At 36.2% G+C, this 26876-nt stretch overlaps 1 protein-coding gene across 3 annotated transcripts in view; it reads right to left on the reverse strand.

Moving 5' to 3' along the window:
- The window catches only part of DOCK4 (dedicator of cytokinesis 4), a 245515-nt gene that overhangs the window by 143754 nt on the left and 74885 nt on the right, over positions 1 to 26876 (reverse strand). For all 3 annotated transcript variants that reach the window (XM_026867923.1, XM_026867922.1, XM_026867921.1), the window contains exons 2-8: positions 21263 to 21346; positions 20250 to 20290; positions 17823 to 17878; positions 15829 to 15925; positions 11503 to 11651; positions 10033 to 10117; positions 8234 to 8385 (exon numbers count right to left, since the gene is read on the reverse strand). In XM_026867923.1, the coding sequence (XP_026723724.1) occupies positions 8234 to 8385; positions 10033 to 10117; positions 11503 to 11651; positions 15829 to 15925; positions 17823 to 17878; positions 20250 to 20290; positions 21263 to 21346 (664 nt within the window). The remainder of the gene's footprint in view (positions 1 to 8233; positions 8386 to 10032; positions 10118 to 11502; positions 11652 to 15828; positions 15926 to 17822; positions 17879 to 20249; positions 20291 to 21262; positions 21347 to 26876) is intronic.

The following is a 26876-nucleotide window of genomic DNA, read 5'->3' on the forward strand; positions in this document are numbered from 1 at the left end:
CTAAATTGATAAGTCCTTCTGATTTTGATTTTCTCAAACATTTGTTGAGCATGCCAGATTCAAGGAACAGATTTTATAAAAGCATTTCTTAACACTAATTAACTACCGTCTGGACTCTCAATAGATCTAGATAGACTATGTTTGAGATAATAACTTTAGAAACAGACTAAGATGTTGTACAGGTGTAAACAGTCAGTAAAACCTCATCAGTGGCCAGGAAAAAAGGACTGAACTGAAAGACAAAAAAGCCTCAAGATAACATGTGACCATGGACCTCCTTCATTTTCCAAATACAGTAACACTACCCTACAACTGTATATGCTAAAAATTTTGCCTTACAATTCTAAAAGTGTGATTAGTTCTACAAATTAATTTTTTATTCAAGATAAGTTTTTTACTTTCTTAAAGGACAAAAAACAAGAATACACAGAGCTTGAGACCTTAACAAATAAAAAAGGAAGAGGAAAATAGAGCATAAACCAAAGAATTTTACTGGGACAAGCTGTATGGCTGTATCATGTTAAAGCAGTGCTATTCACACACTTGCTCTATACCACTCGGGGGCTGTTACTGTTCTAAGAAAGAAACTACAAAGCAGAAAGAAGGGAAGAGAAATGGAAGAAGATACAAGAACACACCAGGGAAAACTGTAGGAATCATCAGGGGCTGACTCCAGCTGTTTATTGTTAATTTAAATCATAGCAAAAATTCGTAGCAGCTAGCTTAACTAGAAAATAAGGATATATACATATGCATACACAGTCAAGTGAAATTAGTATGCACCAATTAAGTAGAAAATTAATGACTTGCAACTGTAGTCTTAATGCATCAAGTGCAGAAGCATGTCATCACTCAGATTTAAATACCTGATTTAAATACTGACAGTTTTCTTGCTTCCATATAGGAAGTAGAATATTCATGCCCAAAAAAAGCTTTTAAAGTGTAAAGACACACGTTAGACAATTATATCAATATAGGAACAGTCTACAAAGTAATATTTATTATTACTGCTTATTAACAACAATAACAAAATCATAAATAAACCTGTATTATTACATCTACCTTAATACAACAGAACTGATGTTATTGTGGATGCTAATACAATTAGAAAGAGTTATTTTAATAGCAATTTCCAGTGACAAAACTACACCTCTATACGGTCCCAAACAAATGGCAAGTAATCACAAAAGAACATTTATCTCTAGCTTACTGCAGTGTAAAAAAAAATTTCTGTTGCCCATAGTGGGCGCTGATAACACTAAGTTAAGTGCAATTGATGCATCACAGCTGCTACCAATCTAGATAGATTTTCACTTAAGAAGTCTGAAGGTCAAAAAGAACCCCAAGCATCACACTAATTTTTCTGTCACTATCTAACATCAGATTTCTTCTCTGGGCAAGTCATTAATTCATTTCAACATCACAGTTTCTCACATCTCACCTGAAAAACATTATTATCTAATTCTTAGTACACGTTGGGAAAACTATGAGCATTCATCTATGCTTTTAAGATTAAAAAATTATTTAAATGACAATAAACTAGTTATAAATGTGCCTAATTTTCCTTTTATTCAAAGCACTAAAGGAATACTAAGACACATCAAAACCACAATAATGGTTTAATGGTTTTATGGCTTTAATTTCCATCTTACTTATTTTAAAAGGTGCTATCCTAGAAATGCACTGGTAGGTCGCACAATGAGGGCACCAATTTAAATGCTAAATTAGAAGAATATTCCTTAAGTATGTACATTTCCTACTAGAACTACAACAACTTAACAAAAGATTTCAATATATACTGAAGCAACTAGCAAATTTGTACATACGTACATCACTTATTTTTGATTCATTTATTCTAAATACTTTGCAAATATTTTAAGAGCAAATTCAGAGTGCTTTTCCTTATTCATTCCACTCTGAGGGGCTAATGTCAAGAACTCAGATACCTAATACTGAGTATCTATATCCTTTATGAATTCATCATCAACTCTTTCCGAACTCAAAGGCTCAAGCTCTATTGAAATCTAAAGTACCGAAGCAGAAAACAAAAAAGAAATAGGATGGATTCAGCTCAAAATTACTTCAGGGTATGCTTGAGCAGCTCTTTAATCAATACAGTCTATGGAATCTAAAGACCTATACAACATGCCTTAAAGAAGATGCAGACATTTCATCAGCTGAATCACTTTCTAGGTTTCACTGACTGTAACAGGAGCCCAGAGATGCAGTTCACACAAAGATCTTAAGTTTAGATGTCTTTGAAGCTGGATTCCAACCCTAAAGCCCATTCATTCATCATGAAAACTTCTAAGCTTAAACAAAAAGGAAATGCTAAGCATTGTCATGTACCTTAATCTTGGCATCTTACTTGTGACTACAGGAAAGATACCTCCATCTACTCAGATTCCAGAGCCTGATGGCATCCCCCCCTGCCCTAAAGATACACTTGCATGTTCTTTCAGGACCAATTTTTTTCTAATGAAGCACAACTAATCAAAGAAACAAAAGACGATGAAGAAGAGTTGGGGTTGTTCAGCCTGGAGAAGTCTCTGGGGAGATCTTATAGCAGCCTTCCAGTACCTAAAGTGGGCTACAGGAAAGATGGAGAGGGACTCTTCATTAGAGAGTGTAGTGATAGGATGAGGGGTGATGGTTTTAAACTGAAAGAGAGTAGATTTAGATTAGAAATAAGAAGAAATTCTTCACTGTGAGGGTGGTGAGACACTGGAACAGGTTGCCCAGAGAAGCTGTGGCTGCCCCCTCCCTGGCAGTGTTCAAGGCCAGGCTGGACGGGGCTTTGGGCAATCTGGTCTAGTGGAAGGTGTCCCTGCCCATGGCAGGGGTTTGGAACTAGATGATCTTTGAGGTCCCTTCCAACCCAAACCCTTCTATGATTTTACGTTTCTATAAAATGCTGAATTTAAATATAAAGCATACAATGATCGCTTTGATTTTTTTTTTTTTATTTTTTTTAATAAAGAGGAACAAGAGTGTATTGTAGGTGAAAAATTCATATTAACAGGCTGGGGTTTTCTTTAAGAAAAGAGAGACCCATGCTCAGTTTCTCGCTCTGCCTTTGAATATTTAAACTTACATTTCCTATCTTCCAGGGAGTCTGGACTGTCTCTTAAGCTACAGTATTCGTCATTAAGCTACTGTATAAAGTGTAAAAGGAATTACAATTATAATTATTCTCTTTTCCTGCCTCTGTTTGTCTTTGCAAAGACAAACAGGGGTAAACATTGGATTGTGTTAGAATCTAGCCCTTCTGAGATTACTTACTGAACCTGGTTCCTGTGGCAAAACACACAGAACTAGAGAAAAGTTGTGTGCTAACATTTGGGATCATAGTTTACAATTTGATATGTAAAAATTTCTTTCCGTTTTATACACCTATATTCTTTTAAACTGTTCTTAGCATGTAATGATGTTATTTTTTTTTATTAGACACTCAATTCTAGTCTCACTATGTCAACTGCAGTAACTGTTAACACACTGCTTTCTGTTTTTAATTTGGTTTGTCTCAGTTGCCATGGCACGCTTTTTTCAGAGAGAATCTATAACTATAGCAACAACAACAAAAGTTTCACTACCTTTCATTGTTCAATGACTATATTTGAAGTCCGATCAGTTCTTAATGTTGCCTGACAAAACTACAAAGTTAAAATGGCCTAAGGACAACCTTACTCTTGCACTTCAATATAAAGCTCAGCTATTAAACCAGACTTTCCCTATGTTACCAAGTACCTTCTTTTTCCCTTGTTTTTCCAAAGCATACTTTTCCACACAGTAACATGCTATCCACATTAAAACCTCAGATATTTTCAAAATAAAGGAATAGGAAAATCAAACCCTTTCAAAGTATTTGACGCTACAGTTGATCAGAAAAATCAGTAACAGTAAATTTGCCATCACTATCACAAAATCAAATTTTTTTTATGCATGTTAGTAAATATTACATCCTCTTATCAATAACGTACAAATACTCAAAATTTAATGAAAACATTCTGTATAAACTCTCCAGCAACATACAGATAGATTTATACTAATACATTAAAAATAATCTCACTAAGAAAAATGCCACAAAAGATCATTTATATGCTGTGGTTCCTTGCAGGTCAGTAATGTGAAGAAGCCAGATGAGCTGTGAGCTTGAACATGCTATATTTCTTTCTGAATGTTCCTATCCATTTTGGATTAGAGCATCCTACCCAGAGGTTGCTTTTTCTTGCACTAGTCTGGGGCTGGACTAGGAAGGGAGTGGTTATACTCAACCTTCCTAAAGCCTTACTATTCCTTTTTGTAGATAGTTGCCCCACGTCAGTGTCTACAACGCAATTCAGTTTAATTGTGATACTTGAACAAATGTTTCTGTTCAAACAACTAAACATATGAAACAGGTAACATAAAACAAAAAAAGAAAAGGCTGTGGAAAAAGATATGCAATCAATTAAAAAAATTAATCAGGTAATGTTGCTTGTAGTCCTCTAACAATCTTTTAAAGCTGCTATTTTAATTGCATACACCTGGGGTTACAAAAAAATTGAATGATACATAGAAAGATCTTACATTTACAGGTCCATCTGATAAGAAGCTAAATTAGTCTTTAGAAAAATACCAGAACAGAAATTCTAACATTAAATCTCACTTCTGCTGTTTTCACTCTCTCCAAATGAACTCTTTGTTTAAGTGGCTACAGAGATCACTTGGCTTTATATCAATTTCCATCACATAGACAATGAACATTATGTTAAAATCGACATAAAGCTACATATTATGATAAATTGTACCTGTGAACTTGTATTTAAAGTTATGCATTCAAACAATCTCATTAAAACAAGCAGGATTACCCACCTGAAGAAAGCTTGGTACATATACAGTGCCTGCAGAACTGAAACTTGAAGTAAAAAGCAACAAAGTCCAAAGAAACAAAATTTAAAAATTCTAATACCATAAGCAACAAATTGAAGAAATACATTTTAAGTCATGTATATTCATATACTACTATTCTTAGTAGAAGATCTTTCTGTTTCAGGAAATAACTTATCATTTATAGTTCCTGAATTTTAGTGGTGCTTTTAACAAGTTTAATCTATTATTTTCATTGCATTCTTCTACTGGACCACAAGACAAGAATTTAGTAAACCACCAGATATAACAGAGCTAGGTTGTGACAGACCTTAAAGTGTTGCCACACACAGCTTTTGACCTGCACTTTCATCAGAAATGAGAAGAGTCTGTATATCCAGGCTCCACTACTCTGTATTACCAGTAGGCTTCGGCATCATTGCAGGGCGTGAACTGCAGTAGCTGGGGAGCGCAGACACTGTCTCCTCTCCTATCATCTTTCTGAGGGATGCTGCTCATTTCATGCATGCATCAGCCAGGGCCTAAAGACCTCTGAAATACCCCACCCATTTCTGCTAAATAAAAATTACACCATATTGTTGTGCACCAAAACCAACTAACTTTGCTTTAACTCTGTGATGCTTCCAGGTCTAGTCCAGAAAGACCACAGAAATCTCCAGCTTGCATTCCAAAGTTCCTCTGCGATATAGATGTACCTTGCATTTAATTTGTTTCCATGAAAACTCTCTTGTTTTCAGTTTTTTCAACATGTTGAAAGGTTTCTGTTTGTTCCTTGGGAGGTGTTTTTTGTTGTGGTTTTGTTGTTGTGGGGGTGTATGTTTGTTTCACAGATGCTTGCAAACTACATTCACAAAGTTTATCTTGTCATTGCCCCCATGCCCTAGAAGGCAGTTTGGATTCATGGCAACACACTTCTTCAAGGTTTGCCAGTAATGGGATGAGGAAGTTCACACGTAATAAAGCAGCTGCAAACAGACACTGGAGTCAGGAATCAATAACTAGAGGTCAGATCACAGCAAGCATGTGACAAACAGCTCTAGAATGTGTGCTTTCATGTGAACATGAAATCCAATCCATTTGCTTTCATACCACCACTACTGCCATAACCTTGTTTTCAGCAATCCATAACACCTAAATTGTTTTCTGTCAAGGTCTGAAGCTCTCTCCTAAATCTATCAGCTGCTGTGGCATTCACTGGTGTGAACACAAAAGATGTGCCCTGATGCACGTATAACTCTCAGAAATGACAGTAAAGTGCAGGCCAGAATGAAGTGTAAGTATTTAGCAACTAACATTGTAAGCATAGTTGCTTATGTATTATTTCATTGACAATAAAAAACAATTTACTCAGTGTAATTTACTCAGTACAATCTTCCTTCAAAGCACTGGTTAGATATCTTGCCCAACTACAAAGCACAGATGTAATTTCATCAAATTCAGCCCAGATTCCACATCGTTCTCCAAATTCCTATTGCCATATTTAAGATGACAACTAGTACAGTCATGGTTTTGTTACTATTTTGAGTAATGATTTTTACCCTATTAACAGGCTTGGAGCAGTAGCTTGTATTTCTTTTTGTGTATTTGTGTGCTGTCTTACCTACAGTGTTTTTTGTTTTGAAGTTTAATCTTTCCTTTCTCTAGTGGTCAGTCTTAAAGCAGATGATGTTTGTTGCCTCCAGAACATGTTCCTTCTAAAGGAGAGTAGAGAAGAATATAGTCGCCGACAACCAGCAGCAAATTATGAATGGGAGCCTTCTGACCAGAAGGTATCTTCCATTGTACTGGGTTTGCATGGCAAGGTTTTTATAGCAGGAGGGGCTACAGGGGTGGCTTCTGTGAGAAGCTGCTAGAAGCTTCCCCTGTGTCCAACAGAGCCAATGCCAGCCGGCTCCAAGACAGACCCATGGCTGGCCAAGGCCCACCCAACCAACGGTGGTAGTGCCTCTGGGATAACATATTTGAGAAAGGGAAAAAGTTGCAGTGCAACAGCAACTGCAGCTGGAGAGAAGAGTGAGAGTATATGAGAGAAACAACTGTGCAGACATCAAGGTCAGTGAAGAAAGTTGGGCAGGAGTTGAGGCAGGTTGTTCCCCTGCAGCCCGCGGTGCAGCCCGCGGTGAGGCAGCTGTGCCCTGCAGCCCGTGGAGGCCCATGGCGGGGCAGATCTCCACCTGCAGCCCAGGGAGGACCCCACGCCAGAGCAGGCGGATGCCTGAAGGAGGCTGTGACCCCGTGGGAAGCCCACGCTGGAGCAGGCTCCTGGCAGCACCTGTGGCCCCGTGGAGAGAGGAGCCCACGCTGGAGCAGGTTTGCTGGCAGGACTTGTGACCCCGTGGGGGACCCACGCTGGGGCAGTCTGTGCCTGAAGGACTGCGCCCCTGGGAGGGAACCACGCTGGAGCAGTTTGTGAAGAACCGCAGCCCATGGGAAGGACTCACACTGGAGCAGTTCGTGGAGGACTGTCTCCTGGGGGAGGGATCCCACACCAGAGCAGGGGAGGAGCGTAAGGATTCCTCCCCATGAGGAGCAAGGAGCAGAAGAAACGTGTGATCAACTGACTGCAACCTCCATTCCCTGTTCCCTTGCACAGGGGAAGAAGTAGAAAAAATTCAAGAATGAGGTTGAACTCAGGAATAAGGGAGGGGGGAGGCGAAGGGTGTTTTTAAGATTTGGTTTTATTTCTCATTACCCTAGTCTGATTTGATTGGCAGTAAATTAAATCCATTTTCGTCGAATCTGTTTTGCCCGTGACAGTAACTCACACTGGTGAGTGATCTCTCCCTGTCCCTGTCTCCACCTACAAAGCCTTTTGTTCTATTTGCTTTCCTCATTTTGCTAAGGAGGAGAGTGATACGAGCGAGTTGGTGGGCACCTGGCATCCAGTCAGGGTCAACCCAACACACCCATCATCGCTCCACAAGCATTTAGTGGTTCAATCTTCCTGGCATATTCCTCAAAAAGAACTTATAAGACTTTTGCACAAACTCTGCTCTCCTGTGCTCATGTTTAAGTGCATAGCGGTTCTGTTGCTGTTCACTCCCATGTTGTCTCTCTTGGCCAGAAATGTGCTGGGAGTAGAAGGAACTATGCAGGGCTCACACAGAATTTAAGCTCTAGAACAAACAGAAAAAGAATGGTTGCAGGATCAGCTCCCAGCTGAAAAAAGAGGGAAAGCATCCCCTAAGTGATTGTGAGATTGGGTTTGATTGTTTCACTGAAGAACAGGCAACACCTCATTGAAGTACAAGCTCCTTTTATAAAAAGACTCTTAACTCGCTGAATAAGGGCAGCCCATTTACATACAGTGTATATTGACACAATTTATGTAAAATCAGCATTCCAGTGAAAAATCGTGTGGTACCTTATCGGCCGATTTTCTTTACTATCAAATAATGAGAAGATTACTTCCAGTTCCTCTCCCAGATTGGAGCACATTAGACTCTTCATCTGAACAAAAAGATGGTGGCTGCTAGCTGGTACTGGTGTGTCTTTTTTTCGATGACGATGCTCCATCTAAAAATACCAGAAACAACACAGCAGCCGGTTTGAATTAATTGTAAAAATCTCAAAACAAAAAGAGGTAAAAACCATAATACTGAACTACTCTCTTAATTCAGTTTTTTACATTTTTAATTCAGTATTAACTTGTAATAGGTTCTTTTTTCTTTTTTTGTGTGTGTGTCTGAGAAGTAGAACACAAGAAAGTGACGCAAGGAAGCAAGATGCAGTGTTGCACTGCATCATAATTATCTCTAGGAGAGAAAGAGTAACTCTAGAAGTTTAACTTCTTCCTACTCTGAAGATTCTAAGCCACTTCAAAGCTCTGTGCTGTAAGAATAGATTTCATAGCTGGTATAAATAGTTAACGATCTGATATTCCAGTATTCAAACGCACAAAAAATGTTTTTGCAGAACATTAAATACCAGAATTTTTAAATGTAAGAAAATAACATTCATATTTCTTAATCTGACTGCTATATAGAAGCTACTAAATTCTCTTGATTTGACTTCACAGTTTATGCCTTCACCATTTTAATCACTTCTTAAGAGTAAGATGTACTATTTCTCTCCTACATTGTACCAAAAATAGTTTTAAATAGCAATCTTTCTAAGCTACTTAGCCTTCAAACTGAGGTTATCTTGGGCTTTTTTTTTTCCTCTTTATTTTTGAAAGTGCACTCCATGAGCTTCTTTATTAGTTTTCTGTGTTATTTTTCCTCTGTATGTTTCTTCGTATGATTAAAGGTTCCTCACTGTATTTCATCTAGTGCTTCAACAGTATTCCCTAAGATTACATACGACTTTGAAACTGCCCAAAGGTATACTGATTCTAGCATGGAAAATTTATTACTAGGTTTGACATTACAAGTTATCAACATAAGTAGTTAAAAGTCATAAAAAATGTATTACAATTTCAGCTCCACAGAAAGCTGCAGTCATCATATTTTTGCTTTATCCTATATTTAAATACAAAAGTTAACATAAATAAAATTTAGTTTAAATAAAAGCCTAGTTTTAAGCAAATAAGGCTCAGAACTTTGTATCTGCAACAGCTGCAGTACTTAAATATGAGCCAAAGCCCACATAAATTGGCATGTTTTCTTAGACCTCACTGGAGATTAAATAAGAAATACCAGTGCTGATTGTAGTAAATCAAGATGGACTTTTATACTCAAAGGAGAGCTTTTCTATGCATTTTAACTGCTATTTACATTAATATATTAAAAAAGACCAATAGCTCAGTATGATTAATTGCGACAATACTTGTATCATGCATATATTATTGTATTTCCACAAATCTTATCTAACAGGAATCATGGACCAGGTAAAGCTCTAAAGAAAAAGAGTCTCATAAGCTTTTACTTTGTCTGTTAATATCAATTTAATCATCAATTTTAATGATATAACAGAAAACAAAACACGTAAAATGAGCATGTGTGCACACACAAATTTGATATCAAATCAGAGCATCTCATAAAGATGTTCAAAATACGTAACTGTTCAAAAGAAAAATTTTTTCCTCATAGTAAAACTCATTACCTTATGAAATACCAGTTTCTTTGATCAAAAAAAGTACTTTTGGTTAAGTAGATGAAAGATGCCATCAAAACATCAGGACGTAATTTGATAGCAAAAGTACTGAGCATTATATTCACGTACCAGCCTGTAGAGCTCTGTAATGCTGATCTCTTCAGGATCCACCATAGCGTATTCCTTTCTTGGAACTAAGTCAAGTCCCAGCTGTCTGTATGAGAAATGGAATAACAGTAAGTAGTTTCTACATACAAAGGAAACAAATTAACTCATTGCTTCTATTTACATTTAACAGAAACATTCCAACAAACAGTGTACATGTTAATTGGTACTCCACAGTTGATTCTGGGTTTTTTTAATGTATTTTGGCTGTATTCACCATTCATGGATGATTCCTTCTCTTCATTTTGTAACTTCAATACAATACGTTTTTCCACAATTTTTAAACCTGTTTCACATTGTGGACAGGTACAATGGCTATTTTCCTTTGTACTATTGTGGACACTGTACAATGTGAATCACACTAGTATTGTCAATTTGAATGGCAACCACAGAAAATAAAATAAAAAGAAAATCCATCAAATGCCAAAACATCAGCTTATTTTTAATTTGGACTGGATGGCATCAAAGCTGCTTTGGTTGTATCCCCTGAACAAAATAATGAAATAAACTTGAATCAACAGGAATAAAACTTATTTTCATCACAGCAGCAAGCAATAATGATTAAGAACACGTAAGGGGCATCATGCTCAATCCAGAAAAACTTGAAAGATTACAAATTTTTTTATAAATATGTTTTTAAAGAGGAGGAACTGACCATTTAAAAAACCATCATAATTCCATTCAGTTAGAACAAAATTCTGAGCGGATAGTAAATCATACACAGTTAATCACAGTTTTTCCACTATGTTAGGTATTTAGGCTTTCAGATAGGTGTAGATGCAAAAACCCCTGAAATTCAGTTTATTGAATATTGCTACATTTAGTCAGAGTTTAAGTAAATAAATATAGGCTAAAGAAAAGACTTTGGAAACAGTACCCAAATGCCAAAAGGTATTTTAAACTTATTCTGGGTTTTTTTGGGAAAAAAAACCCAAAACAGTAAGCTCATACAATTTGCATTAGCTCTTACTACTTATCCAGATAAAAGAAAGATGCAGACCATAGTAGCAAGAAGTATGTTAGTCCAAGTAAGAACTAAATTATGTAACACAAGTCAAAAAGGAAGCAATGTCAGCCAATATAGTTTCAGTTAAGACAACTGAGCTATGCTAACTGCGTCACACAGAAATCTGGCCAGGTGTCTTTTGAAAACACCTAAAAGGATGTTGCAGATATTCCGATGCAATTCTCTTGTAGACAGCACCAATGTTATGCAAAATAAACTGAGAGCAAAATGCAAAATAAAACAACAAGTCACTTTTCACTGTTAAAACACAGCAGACAGAAAAAGAGTGAGAACGAGAAAGTCCATTAAAAATAAAAAGGTTACACCTCTCAGAAATTAGTTCCTTATTTAAACATTCTACAGTGAGCCTAAAGCTGTGGCATTAGAATGTGATTACACTACTTTCATTTATTATTATTTTTACTCACTCATTGCCCCAATCCAGACGAGCAGTGATGTGTCGCTTGACATCCTTCATTCGATCATGGGTGAGATGGCCAACAAGGACCTGCCTTCTCAGGTCTAGTATTTCATTCATTATGTGCCACAGTCGGTGGAAGAGATCTCCCTCATTTCTCTGTGAGATAAAAATATAAGTTGACGATCCCAATAAATACAGATATGGTGGGGAAATCAAGAAAACTCCTTCCTTATTCCCCTACTTAGTCTTTTTTCTTCCCATAGTAGTGACCATTTTACCTGCACATACGTGTATGCCTGTGTGCATGTATAAAATCATTTCACAGGTTACCACAGACCCTGTCTTTCCATCACAGCCACTCCAAAATTTCACTCCAATTCCTTATGTCTCATGTTAACACAGTCCAATTTATATGATAGATGACAAAAATGCAACAAAAAAAATTCTTTCATGCCATAGCACTGTTTTACTCCAAGAGCATGCTCATTCTGTGCTGCTGTCTCATCCAACTGAACATGTGATCATGTAATTCAAGACTATTTGAACTCGTAAGGGGATGAAAAGGCAAAGTTCCTAGCATTCAAACTCTGAACCACTGAGTGTTAATATTCTTTTAACATTTTCTTGCATAGATGTAACTGTACACACTGCTAACCATAAATAAATAGAATCACATAGACAGAATCTTGTCCAGACAGTTCTTCATCTAACCGTGAAGCGGGAGAATTTATATGAATATGACTATTTTCTAAACCACATCCTTCTACTCTAATTATATACCAGTTAAGGACATAAACAATTTCCCATAACAGTTTCCTCCCAGACAGAAATTCTTTTAACTCTTCCTTTACCAATTCTAAGTTGTTTTACTTGATACAGTTTTTCCGAGAAACTTTAGCTTGAGGAAATTATTGCAACCTCCATTTAAGTGATGCATCATACAAAGTTGAAAAAACATTCCTATTCAGATTTGTTCTGCTACTTCTTGACAAAAAAAACACAAGTTCCTTTCCCTTCTTCCTATGAACGAATGGCATAAAACCAAAGTTCAGCTACTTCTGCTACATAATTGCTATGAAAAGCTAAAATTCACTTAGAAGCAACATTACTGTCTGTCAATAGCTTTTATATTCCAAGGGCTGTGAAACTGCCATTTGATAAATCTGTTCGTTTTATTTCACATTCATTCACTTCATAAGGTCACTAAAACGGCATTACTTTATTGTTTGTCTTGGCTGTCTGGAAAAAAGAAAGCCAGTGTATTTTGAACATGCAGTAACAGCAGTGAAGAAAAATGTTGCCAAAAAAGAAACAACTTCAGTAAGAGTAATAGGAATATATGAACTTTATAAGTAAAAGAAAACTAAAAAAAAAAAAAAAAAAAAAAGAATTAGGAGCAAGAGACAAAGAAGAATTTATAGGAACGTCATGGAGAACTAGGCTGACAGTATGTTTTCACAGTTTTCCATCAGACACTAGTGCATAAATATTTCATTTCTACAGCTAAAAAACCAAATCAAATAAACACTAATTCCGATGCATCTTTGTTTTCACTATCTGATGATAAGGTATACTTAAGTAAATTATTCATGTGAATACAAGAGACATGCTAATGTTTAACAGTACTATTTAAGCTCATAATAACATTTTTAGGTGTCATTCCTTTTCCAGAGCTTTAGAATTTGTCTATGAGTTGCTTGTATCTCAAAGCACTGAGTGGATCTGCAAGCAACTTTTCTTGCTTTATATAGATTTAGGTCTCTACACTTAGGGATCATGGTTTTGTTCCTTGTGTTCCAGGAGAAGCCAATGTACTAATACCCTTGCTCACATACACAAAGCAATCACACTTCAAGCAATCAGGCATTCAAGAAAACTACTTCCCATTATCATCTAGAGAAATTTCAAACATGCTTTGAAGAAACAATTTCTCGTTTTTCAAGAAACAGTTCATACTGCTTAATTACAATTTCACTGTCAAGTTTTAAATGATACTCTATTACTTACAATCCAACAGAAATACTCGATTTTCTAGGTTCTTGTAGAAAAGCTTTCACTAAGTAAATTAGCAACTGCTCCAATTGCAGGTTTCAGAAAGGTTACCTGGTTCTTAACAGCCTGAACATAATCCATACAATCATCTCAAAAAGGTAGCAGACCAGGTACTTCTGTACCACCCTGACTTCTGGGAGATCTACTGGCACCACTCATTGCCGTTTCTTATGTAGCAGAAGCAGCCCCTGTATCAGCAGAAGGTAGCTAATCTTCTCACAATTTAAGTCATAATTATCAACTCAGCAATGTGTTAAGAGGACAGGTTAGAGACTGTGTAGATGCAAATGAACAGGTTTTGGTTACATTTGATGTGTGCGCATGCTGCCAAGTCCAAACCGTGGTCTGACTGTAATGCTAGAAAATCAAAGACAATCACGATGCAAGACACAATTTAGAACTAAGATATTTTAGTTAAACCTTTAAAGACACAACTGTATAGTCATGAGAAAGTACAAAGAAGTTCAGTTAATAGAGGAAATAGAAGTAGGCATGGAAAAAGAAAACTATAACAATTATCATGTCTTAGATTACGATGTGCAAAAAAAACCCCAGTTAAAAAATGCAGAAAGGTCAGCAAAGGCTGAATTTCAGTCAGAATGATACTGAACAGGTTTTTTTTTTCTGTGTGTTGTAAGTACAACCAAAAAAAGCAACTTCTACCTATGGTGGTAGACAATTAAGAGAAGGAAATGGTAGGATTTCTCACAGTGAAAAAGTAGATCACTGGTCTGAAACCTCTCAAAAGAATGAGAGACTGCAGTGGGTTCATAAGAGACATGGGAGTGAAAAGCAGTCTAGGGAGCTTGTATTCAAGATCCTACTGATACCGCACAACATTTAGATAAATAAAGTAGAATAATCCCAAATCTGTATAATTCATATAATGGAGTAAGAGCTGTTTAAATGACTGGTGACTCAAAACAAGACTACAGATAGAAACCATCAGGTGGCCAAAGTTCTCTATGCAAAAAAAAAGTTTGCCTACCCTAATTAAAAAAAAAAACACCAACATTATTATTGATATAATCTGTGCTGCAACTGCAGTTTTTAAGGGAGGTAATTACAGAATTGGAGAGGCCACATTTACAGAGCAAGCACAGCAGAGTGATGGAGATGGAGTGATAAATGGAAATTATAGAAATAAGAGACACCATGGGTGTTCTATGAGTAAGAAAGAACAGTTGCTTATTGCTGCTTCATGTTTGATGCTCACACAACTACATCCAGTTCTTAGCCCAGACATGCAAGAGAAAATAATACAACATGAGCTCAGAAAACAGGAATGGTTAAGGCTAAAAAACATGACTTAAAGTGAAATTTGAGAAGATGAATCTAAAAGATAGTCAAACAGAAAGCCAAGACTGTATGCATCTATTAAAGTGAAACAATATCATAGAGAGGCATTCTGTAGGGAGTTATAATAGAATTACTAATAGTGGTATTATGTAATATGAAAATGTATATGTACATATGAGAAGAAATGACAGAACAAGGAAAGGTAGGCACTAAGACCCATAGAACACCATAAGTGCGATTCCATTCAAACAGGGAGAGAAACAAACTGACCTGAAGATGTCAGGGAGAGGGAGAAAAAGACCAGAGCCACAAAATATCCAGATAAAGGAAAACAAGAGCACTGTGAAACATGGAACTTAAGAAGTATGAGATAAGGAAGAAAAAGATTCTGGTTCAAAACCAGAATCCACTTCTGTAATGTGTCATAGGTAAACCCAAAATCAATTCACCATTGTTAATCAAGCACCACCCCTCAGCCTCCCTCAGCAATGAGAACTCAACAGCTGGCATCCCTTGATCTCTGTGTCGTATACAGACATCCTGGTCAAATAACATGGACACATCTCAGTGCTTGCGAGTGTGTGGATGTGAGAGGAAATAAAAATATATGAGAAAATGAGTACAAAACAAATCAACTGGCTGAGAGATTTTTCAATAATATACTATATTTCTATATTTCAATAAAATACCAAAATTGTTTGTTACACTTATTTTCGATACTTTAGTTTACAAAGGAATCCTTAGATCCAACAGCTACACAATGAAGCTGGTCAAGACTCAATAATTTGCTAAAGTTTAGCAGCAGTAATAGTCAATTATTGGAACAAATTAAGAGATTTATTTAGTCCACAATTAGAACCGTTATAAACCAAACTGAATGTTTTTTTCTGAATTACATACTTAAACTTAATTAGAGTATCTGAACAACTATGTGTCTTTTGAGTTGGCATTAAATCAAAGCAACATTATTGAGGGTACTTGCCACATAGAGTTGTTTCCACATCGTTCCCCAGTCTCTCAAAGTTGATGTCATTTCTGTAATAACAGAATCTTCTGTTGGAATAACCATTTCAAATTGTCTGTAACATGCAGAAGAATACATGACATTACACAAACATTACAAATCCCATTACAGTTACCAATATAAAGACTTCTTCCCAACAACACTGATGTCTATCAACCTACATGGGTGCTCCTTCAGTTCATGACACTTTTTATTTCTATATTTCATTTAATCCCTGGGGAAAGTCTTGGTGCTAGAGAAGTCAAGGTGTTTTTTTACAATGAGATAAAAACTACTTTCACTCCAGACTAATTCTCACAGATTCCAAAGGGATCTTGATGCTTCTGCTTAAACACCAAATCATTGACTGTTGCCACTCTTTTTTACATCTCTGTTTATAGAAGTAAGACAGAAAATGCTATTTCTTCAACTAAAAGAGGATATAGAAACCGAAAAGAAAACTTGTACAGTGTGAGCGAGTTCTTGCCTATTTGATGCTGGTCAAGAAAAAGCTGAGTTGGCTTAGTTAAGACCAAACTCTCTACCACATCATCACTTTACACACCACCATCACTACCACTTCATTCTCACTCACAGTACATTTCAAAGGTTTGCATTCACGATGGGATTACTTTCCTCATAACATCATTTCTCTCTTAGCAAGTTAATATAACACTGTGGCATCCCCTGGCCGTGATGTGCTGTAGGACACATGGCCTGAATGGGAAACACAGATTAATGAAGAAAATGGAGGCAACAAAGATTGAACTCCCTGCAAGTATTGTCAAGGTGTCTGCTAACAAAAATTATTCCATCTTTAAGCTGTGTTTTACTGTGATGGTTTACAAGAATTTTATTTCACTGAACCTTCAGTTTGACCTAGAACCACTTTTAAAAGAGAAATTATCCTAGGGCGTAACAAACCACATGTAGCCTGAACTACATAGGAAACAACAGTGTTTAACAGTACTGTGCAAGCCATTTTCACCTGTGGGCGTGAGACTTTTCAGGGTTTTTTTATATATCATTACAGTCTTCATGATTACTTTTGCCCATCATCATCATGGACCTTCTACTCACTCATTTATGCTCCCAAAATAAAGGTCACTTACACCTGATGTTCAGGCATTCATCTGTTATGATGAGAAATGGCTCTACCTAAACAGGTTTTGAACCATTATGTATCAGTTCTCTATTAATAAACCTAAATAAATGCTTCCAAATTAAGTAAAACTTTGGAAAAAACTGTGTTGACCTAAGATCACTGACAAAAAGTTTTTGAAAGTGATATGTGAAGGTAAGTATTGTATCTAAAAAAAAAAATTAAAATCAGTGTTTCTTTTAGTCAGAACATTTGAGTTCCAAAACAAGATTTTAAAACTAATTTTAACCCATTGTTCTGGTTTTTATTAACTTTTCTAAAAATGAAAAGAGATCAGTTAATAATACTGGCTGTTCATTATATGAAGAAGTAAAGGAAAAAAAATATCTTTATTCATTTACAGTTTTAGCAAAATCTTTTGCCACTGAACTGAGACATTATTTTACCTTTTTTTTTTTTTTTGTAAAAGGCCATCTGTCTGCCATGGTACAGCTGGTGTTCTCAAAGAAATCAACTAATCTTAAAGAGCAGATTAATAGCCAGCTTCTCTACAGAATAACTTTGTCTAATTAAGGCAATACTTTCTTCAAGCCAGATAACAACAGGAAGTGAAAAAATGCAATTGTTATTTCTTTCCCCTAGATGATACAGACTGATATTCCCAGTTAGGGTCCATGTTTTTTTCAGAAGACATCACTCCAATTTTATAACCGTGCAAGAGTATCAGGTTAGCTAATGACAACTATTTCAAGTCCTATGGTGGTAAGATGAAGTTAAAATAATTATAACGCAATCACCACTTTACCTTTTAAACAAAAGATCTTTTGTACAAGTAGCAGTTTAAATATTTAATCCAGAACATTTTACCTACCCTTTGTTCTTAACACACGCATTTTTCAAGTGAATGTAGTTGGATGGAAATATGCCCTGAAAAATAAAATAGTTTAGGTAAAAACAAAAAAACTCCCCTTACATGAGTTTGGAGTACCATTTAGTACCATTTAATATGCAAATGTGTGCTGAATTGAAAGTCCTCCAAATAATTACCAAGAAACTTGCACCCCAGAAAAAGCAATATATACTCAGTATAGATCTCACAGAAACTAAAATGCCATACTCAGTAGAGTTAAATCCTTCAATACTTCAGAAAATTAGAAGATTGCTTGAGAGCTCACTTATCCGAGGTGTTTTTATTACTTATTTCCACCTTGACAAGAAACTGTGGGGAATAACAACTTACCAACATCATCATCTTAAAAACACTATCTTCAGATAGGGATTTTCAAAATAAGGCAAAATAAATAAAGTTAACAAAATTCAATAACAATAAAGTTAATAAAGAAAGTCAAAATAGTTTTATTTGTGGCTACTGCAGCACACAGGAAAGCTGTGTTGGATGCCTACCCAAAAGCCTCAGTGTCCTGACAGGAGTGGTCCTTTTCTAGTTATTTAAGGCCTCTCCACTGTTCTTGAGAATAGACAGCATTGCTGCAACCATCATACTGCACTTACAGTGCACTAACCTTCATAAATCAGATCAGTAAACAAAATGATGCATTTCAGCTTCAAGGTTCTGGATGGGAACGTAATATGCTACAGCTCATTACATAATGCAGTGACGGAAAACACATATATGTTCTCTTTATAATAAGCACAGGTGCATACACCTTTTCTTTGTGATGATGGTGCCACATTTTCTTTTAACACAGACGTTAGACCTTCGACAAAACCACATCTACTATGTAGAAGCAACTGCCCTTGTAAATGCCCCTACTCCTCTATAATGTAAAGTAGTTCAGAAGAGCATCTCCCAAGGACAATAAGATGCAAAACCTTGCACTTGTAACAATGTGCCAGAAAACAGGATGGCTCCATATGCATGCTTACTGCAGACCAGCTGCCTCAGATAATTTCTTTGTGTATTCAAAGCTGGCAGAATAACAAGGGAAGAATCTTGACAGATCAATACTGATAACAAGTGGAGTTACAACGTCCTCTTACTATTTTACTTCCAGAGACACTCCCTTCAAAAACTCAATTCAGAAAACTGTTTGCATTCACACTAGGAAAGCAGAAAATATGTATCTCCTTCCTTCACACATCAAGTCATGTTTAGAAAACCTATTCATAACTTCTATCAACACATTTGACAGACCACAAAGCAAGACTGACAGCAAGCATGTGGTGAGAATTGCAAGAAGAGACACAGAAGATGCAGTAACAAATCCCAACTGCTCATGTCTTATAAATCAAATTGCAATATATATCAATGAGGTGAAAGTAGTAAACATGAGATTAAATTCTGTGGCTGAATTTATTGTTCACACTGACCTTCCATATAAAGCAAAGGAAATTTATGTGAGCAGAGACTGCAGTCCTAGGCACAAAAAAAACAGTGACTTATAATACGAGCCCCTATCAACCTCTAAAATTAACGTATATGTGCCCTATTTTGCAGCTGAAGGGGCTTGGAAATGAAGAGAGGGAAAAAGAGAAAAAAAAATTACAATGCAGGTTAAAGGAGCAACAAACGATTTAAGATCGTTCTTCAATGGCTTTAGTAACACTAAAACCTCTAGTACTGTGTTGAGGGAAAAAAAAATTTAAATTATTTCCCATATGAAAAACAAAATCTTTACAGTCACAGAGGCAACTCAACAGGAGATATTAAGAAAACAGGAACACAAATAAGATAGGTAAAGCTTAAACATATTCAACATCAACAAATGCTGAAATATTAATTTTATAATATTTCATGTCTGAATACAGAAAAAATACTGAAGTCTGGTTTAGAGTACTATAAGCTATACTAGATAGTACTGAAATCATAGAACACACGTCAAAGAAAAATAAAATGAACCATCTATTTTAAATGACAATACGTATCTTTTGTTCAACTGATACTCTGCATGTGGCTCCTATAAACTGGCTGTCTCCACTGGCTGCTCTAAATTAATTTATAACATCAAGAAAAATAGGCACAGTCTAACCAACTTTTCCAACAGTATTTACAACTTGTATTCTCTGTAGTTTTTTCTGTTCAGCTTACCCTCCTTTGGGTTCACATTTCAAAAAATCAGGAATAAAACGAAATACACCAGAGCCTCGGATTTGTAAACTGTATCATCTTAATACACAGGAGCATTTTTAAAGAAGCATAATCAAAGCACTATCAGTAATATACTTAACACTAAGCTCTAGTTTTAAGAGTAAGTATCATATACTTACATGGAGACTAGCTTTTAAGAAGTAAATATAAATTTTTGACAAAGCATGCAAAACTTCAATTGACCTTTACCTTAACATTGGGGTTTTTCAAGGCAAATCCTCTGTACCATCCTGTGAAGAAAGAATATTTTGCTTTTTAAAGTATGTAAAGCATTTCCATGAGTAAAACAGACTTAAGTTTTCACTTTTGGACAATGACTCAGTGCTGTCAGACTGCACTTTTTTGAAATGTATTTTGTTTAAACCAGCTCATATTCAGATGACTGAATTCACACAATTCGAGGCATTACTCTTTAAACCTGTATCCCCAAATGTTTCTAACAAGGTAATCCAGGTATATTTCACACTAGACACCACACCAGACAAAAGGAAAATGGTTTCATATTCACTGAAAACATTTACAAATCATTTTTGGACTTCATGTTCTAAATCTATCAACCATGTTACAATACAAAATTTAAAATATACCTGATTCAAAAGAACAGATCCTATGCCTTCCTTAAGAAAATTTCTTACAAAGTTATCAGTATATAAACCTGATATGAAAATAAAAAGTACCTACATAATCCTAAATGATCAAAAAATCATATTGACAGAAAATGTCAGAAATGTGTTAAGAAGGCAGATTAAGAAAAACATGCAGCTTTATTTCTCTAACACTAGTAACAGATGTTTGCTGAAATCATATTAGTATTCTACACCTCAGAACAAAGGCAGAAGAGAATGTTTATGCTGCTTTAAGATTTGAACTTACGACTTTGAATTCATTTGAAAGGGTCTTTTTAACAGCCAGGTTTCACTTGGAAATACCAAGAAAGTAAAAAAATCACAATAACTCCTTGCTGTTTTAACTATCCTCTTTGAATGTTTATTAAACAGAGAGATTAAATAAAAAGAACGAATGGCAAATTAGTAATCATAAGGATTGGAACTCACTGGAATTGTGAAAAAAAATGAAGAGGCCAGAATGTGTTATGGACTTCAGAAATGTGTTAATTTAAGAAAATAAATTAATAATAATAGGGTTCAAACCAACAGTATGCAAAACTTCATTATCACTGGAATTCCAACCTGTGAACTCACCATCACATTTCTCTAGTATTTGAACGGTGTCTCCAATCTCCAGTGATAGGCCATGTGGGACTGTCCCTCGAAAACCAGCTATTACTAAAAAAGATAGTAAGTTTCAATTATTCACAACATTTAAATATAAACTTTTATTCCTCTTGTTAACAAAAATAGTATATTAACAGGGGAAGTTAAGTGTTAGAACAAACAGGCTTACTGAAATGTAATAAGCTGTAGTAAGAATCAGAGGCTAAGTCACTTCTATGAGCAGAAAATTTAAAATATGGGACTTGCAAAGACACCAAAACACTTACAGACCAACTATACACGAATGGAAAGCTTGTACTGGAGAACACCGTTAGCTAGACCATAACTACCCTGAAGGACAGGAACGGTTTTATTCCAAATGCTCACACTAACACATATCATACCTCAGAGTTTTGCAAGCTGAAAGTGCCAGTATTTTTGTTGCCATCTATACCACCCACACGCCACAAAAGGAAAACCTTATTTCGCATTCACGTAATGGATGCTACAGACCCAACACTCCATATAATCCCAAATGTGAGGAAATACTTAGGAGATGGAGACCAGTAAAGCATGATTTTGATTCTTTGTACTGTAATACTCTTTTGGAGTTTAATTATGCAGTTGAAGAGGGAAACAGCCTTCTATGAATATCAGCAGGACACAATGCTCAAAGCCACTTAGTGGCCTAACAGCCGTCTTGCTGCTTCTCGTGTATCTACCCATCTAGACAGGAAAACCCAAATCTCAAAGCAAAGTAAAGAAACCACCAGCTCAGAGGCGTGACAACAATTCTTCACATGAAAAAGCCAAAAGGAAACCCTACGGGTGCAGATATGCATATAAAGTTAACTACTCTTCCACCAAAGGACCTGCAAGATTTTGACGCAACAATCCATTTCGGCAGCTCTTACCTGCTATCAGCGGTCTCTCCCTCCACAGGCAGAGACTACGCTCAAACACAATATAACCCGCCATCCACCACCTGTGCTTGTCATATTGTTCATCAAAGGCAGCAGGAGATATTAGCTGTCAGCAACCACAAAAACTGAAAATGCATTTGTGAATCTTTGCCAGAAAGTTCCAGATTTTAAGAGTAAACCAAGAGGATATGGTTTATACTATAAATGGCATGTATAAAAATGTACAAAAAGCAAATTTTTCCCAAATCTTTCTTCAGAATTTAAGGCTTCAAAGCTCACTGATTTCAATCATCACTGTGCTTAACCCATGGTCTTTATTTATCCCTTTGAAAAAAGCCTGTGAGATTATGTGCCCGGTCAGTCCCTAAGAGTTTGATATAACACCTGACCAGTATTTGTAGCATTGAGGTTGGTGCTTTTCCCCCCCTCCAGGCATGTGTATTGAATCAATCTCTATTCATTTTGGTGCTCCTCCTACTCTCCAGTTTATTTACACAGAACTAAAATACCCTCAGGTAAGTACTATGAAACAAAAAGAGTTACTTTGGTTCCCCCCCATGATCGAGTACACTATTTTTTTAAGAGGGCAGTTGCAAGACATCATTCATACATTGAAAAAGTTTGTCTAAGTGTTAAAAATGAGAATCTTTCCATTAATCCCTATAGAAATATTGTTTTGTATTTAACTAGGAACAAATTAAAAACAAGACTCCCTGAATATCAATAAAATGTGTATCTAAACTCCTCTGTGGCACTGGAATGGGCAGGAGTAAATCTGGTCATTTTTCTAGCTTGCAAGAAGCAAAACTGAATTATGAAGCCTATCAAAATAGCACCCACAGCCACTGAAATAAAATTAAGGAATTAAAAGAAGCAGCATGCAAAATCAAATTAAACCCTAGTGTGTTACTACATTTGTGAGATGTCTTAATTTTAAACTCCATGAGACAAAAAAAGAATGCCAGTAATTTTCTCCTTAAAAGCCAATATATCCTGTCACATTGTTATGATTTGACTTTGCCGTGACATTCAGTTTTTATTGCTTAGTTACTACATCTGTTAGAGATCTTTTTTAAGAGAAGTTTCAAAAAAAAAAACTTTTAAGACAAAAAAGGATTGAAGTCTGACACAGTGTAGAAAATAGCTAGAATTCGGTTTAGAACATGTATGGAAGAAAAAAAATATACTTTGAAATATCTTCCCGAAGGATGGCCTGCAGAGTTCCAGAAAAAGAAAGAAAGAAACAAGGGCATCACCTGTACTGCTCAACCAGCATATTAACCCAATCCACTCAGAAAATTCTGGCTGGATTCCTGCGGAGGTGTTGCAGTGAGTTCAGGACCAAAACAGGCAGCCCATGCTCTTGAGCAATGCCACTCAAAACAAAAGAAAGCGCACTGCAGAGCAGCAGAGAATTTAATCCAAAGCACAGGAATCCACAGATAAAATTTAGCATTAGCAGACAAATGTTTACTCGGCTAATTTTCTACTAATCAAGTGATGTTATAGAATTGGGACAGAGATAGAAGGTGGCTGTTTGTGAGTTTTTAGTTTATCTGTATACAGAATTAGATTACAGGGAGGATAACAATGAAGTCATGGAAGGAGGTAGTTACAGTTCCACCAGAGAAAATCCCAGAGTTCAGCTAGGACACAGGTTTCTTAACCAAGTCATGATATTTAATAAATTCGATGTACTGAAACTTCTTGCTCTTTCCTCCAATTACCACATTGTTCTGCAACACTCTGCAGATGCTCCTTAACTCTTTCTCCTAATATTAGTAAGTACATAATTAATCACTCTGTGGTGACCATGGCTTAAGATGATCTCAACCTTAACTTGAGAGCAGTACACATTTATCATACTCATAGAACTGGACATTTTATACACACAGAATTCACTGAATCACATGTATCAAATACACATTACTTTCATACTTATAACAACAGTAGCTGGTATGGTTATCACCTTCTCTCACTTCCACTGCAACTGGATAGAGGAGACCTTAGAAAAGAAGGAGGGACAGAAGAGAAAGGCACTCTGAATACAGCTCACCTACCAGTATCTTCAGTCTTTGCAGATGCACTGTCCATATACATGTCCCCAGGAAGCTAAGTATCAAAACCACTTACATCTAGATACACTTTTTTGTCATTATAGTACCTGAAGGTCATATAGATGTCCTGTCTGTGTTTCAAGCACAGACATAGTGATTGATGCCCTCTTCAGTCACCTCTCAGACATTGAAGAAATGTGGAATTCCACAATAAAAGTCTGTAGGAGGATATATTCTCAGAAGTGGTTTAGAAACTGAGTTCAAATACAGCAGCCAGCTGGCATTATTAAATATTTTCTTGCTGCCAAAGGGTGCTCAGAGGATAAGAAAGCAAAACAACAACACAGGACACAAAAACCTAATCCACACAAGATTAAATCATACAGTGAGAACTACAGTGACATGAAATAAAACCAGCTTTGGGTTTAATGTCAAGATTAACATTTTTAGGGTTTCGCAGGTACAGTGAATCCCAAGTTATGAAACAACCCATTTCCATCAGAACTATGTAGAGATAATCAGAAAGAGAAGAAAATTCATGAGATAACCAGTTTACCTGTCTGTGATTAACTACTAATCAAATGTGCTAATATTTTCTTAATATTCTTCTACATTTCAATAGAACAGGATCAGTTCAATCAAGAATGTGACAGAAGACCCTTACAAGACATCTTTTCTATGTGTTTCACAGTTTTTCACTACAAGTTTGAATAATTGGAAAGAGGTTTCCAATCCTTACCTTCATATTAGACCACCACTGCAATTAGGGAAAAGAGGAAAGAGACTAAACAATCTGATAGAGCCCTTATGTTCAGCTTCTCAAAACAAATTTCATCTTTCAGCTCTCATCCAAATCACCGCCTGTGTGTGCTCACTGTTGGACAGCTTTACATATGCAATCACCTGGCATATTAAAAGATCAATCCAAGACGAAGGTCTTAAAGCCTAAACTAAGTTTTTTGGTGCAGAAACTCACCATTTGCTCATTTAGCACACAGACAGCATTGCTTTTTCTACTTGCAACTAGTGCATTCAAATCTTACATGTGAGTTAGCATCATAAAGACACGTTTGAGACTCACCAAGAACATGCTAGGTTTCATGACTGCCTTGACTTTTTGTTTATAAAATGAAAATGTCTCCCCACAAAGGGTGCAATGTGACATGGTGTTCAAGATGCCCCCCTGTCAGACATTAAAATTAAGCTCAGCGCTATGAAAGGAGACACACAGTACACTGCAGTTCCTGGCTGAGAAGCAAGACATACACCCCCACATAGAAAGGAATCAATAGCAGTAAAAGCAACATCTACAGCAACTACTTAATACCTCAAAAAAAGAGCATTTGTACCACAATAGCAGACTCAGGTTCCACGTAATAAAAAACAGTCCTTCAACTGAAGAAAGCTGAGGGGGAAGAGAATGGGGGTGGGGGTGGTGTGTGTGTAGGAAAATTTCAATTAATAATTACTTGGCCACATTGTGCATGCTAAATGCTGGAGAAAACTAGACTCCACATCAATGTCCTAAGTCATGATGGCCCAAATACCAGAAGTAGTATATGAACCACAGAGAAATGTGGTAAAAACAGACTGGAAAATACAGATTTGGTGGGTGGGAACACCCGTGTCAGAGGGACTGGTTTTGACAGGAATCAAAATGCTTTGACAGAGAAGGAATTGACTAGCTGGTAATAGGGGTGGGTAGCCCACTTCAAAGTTTTCCTTGGAGTTATATTCTTGAAATGTTTATGCCTGAAGTACCCTAGAGATCTGCACATAAGAACTAATGAGGCAGACATTGTTGTTCCTTTCCTCCTAACAGATAACCAGAAGCTATATTGATTCCAGATATTATCTGCTATAATTGAAATCAGGTCCTCTTGGCAGAAAAATAAATTTTTTAAGTTTTTATTCTGGACTTGAAGTGACATTCTTTCACCAGATTGAAAGTTTCAAGTACAACTATTTCAAGGGGTTTCTTTTCTGTTCAACAATTGAAAAAATAACAAAAAAAGCTGCCATAAATGAAACCAGGGAGCTTCTAACATTATAAAGTTATTATATTAGTTAAAACAGCCATTTACTGTTGAAATTTTCCCTTATGATGTAAAATTAAGTTTGTTTTTATGCAGTTTTTTAGCTGACGAGTAATGCTGTGTGTATATTACCTTTGAGGAAGGTTCTGATTCAGTGGTGTTTATTACAGAAATGTAAAAAATTATCCTTTGATATGTACTTATGGGTAGTAAATACAACAGACATCTGTCACTGTAAGCAACTGGAAGAAGTGCAACATTAGAGAGAGTACATCATTAAGACAGACATAACAAAAAGAAAAAAAAAAAGAATCATACCAATGACTCAGGATAGTTTGTAAACTCATATCCAAAGCTATTAACCACTGGCAAGCAGCGCAAGCATCCCATGGTACAGCTTTCAGTATTTTGTGGCACAGGGACCTCCTGAGCCACACATGGTAGTTCTGTGTGCAACGACCGCTGATGGATTCTTCTTCTATGAATTTGCCTAATCACGCTTTACATGCATCATAATGTCAGCATCCACAAACTTACAGTAAGCTTTCCAGTTTAAATATGCTTCATGGAAAAAAAGTCTTCCTTT

The sequence above is a fragment of the Athene cunicularia genome (genome assembly GCF_003259725.1).
Source record: "Athene cunicularia isolate RWA chromosome 1 unlocalized genomic scaffold, athCun1 chr1_part2, whole genome shotgun sequence".
In the NCBI taxonomy this organism is placed as follows: Eukaryota; Metazoa; Chordata; class Aves; order Strigiformes; family Strigidae; genus Athene; species Athene cunicularia.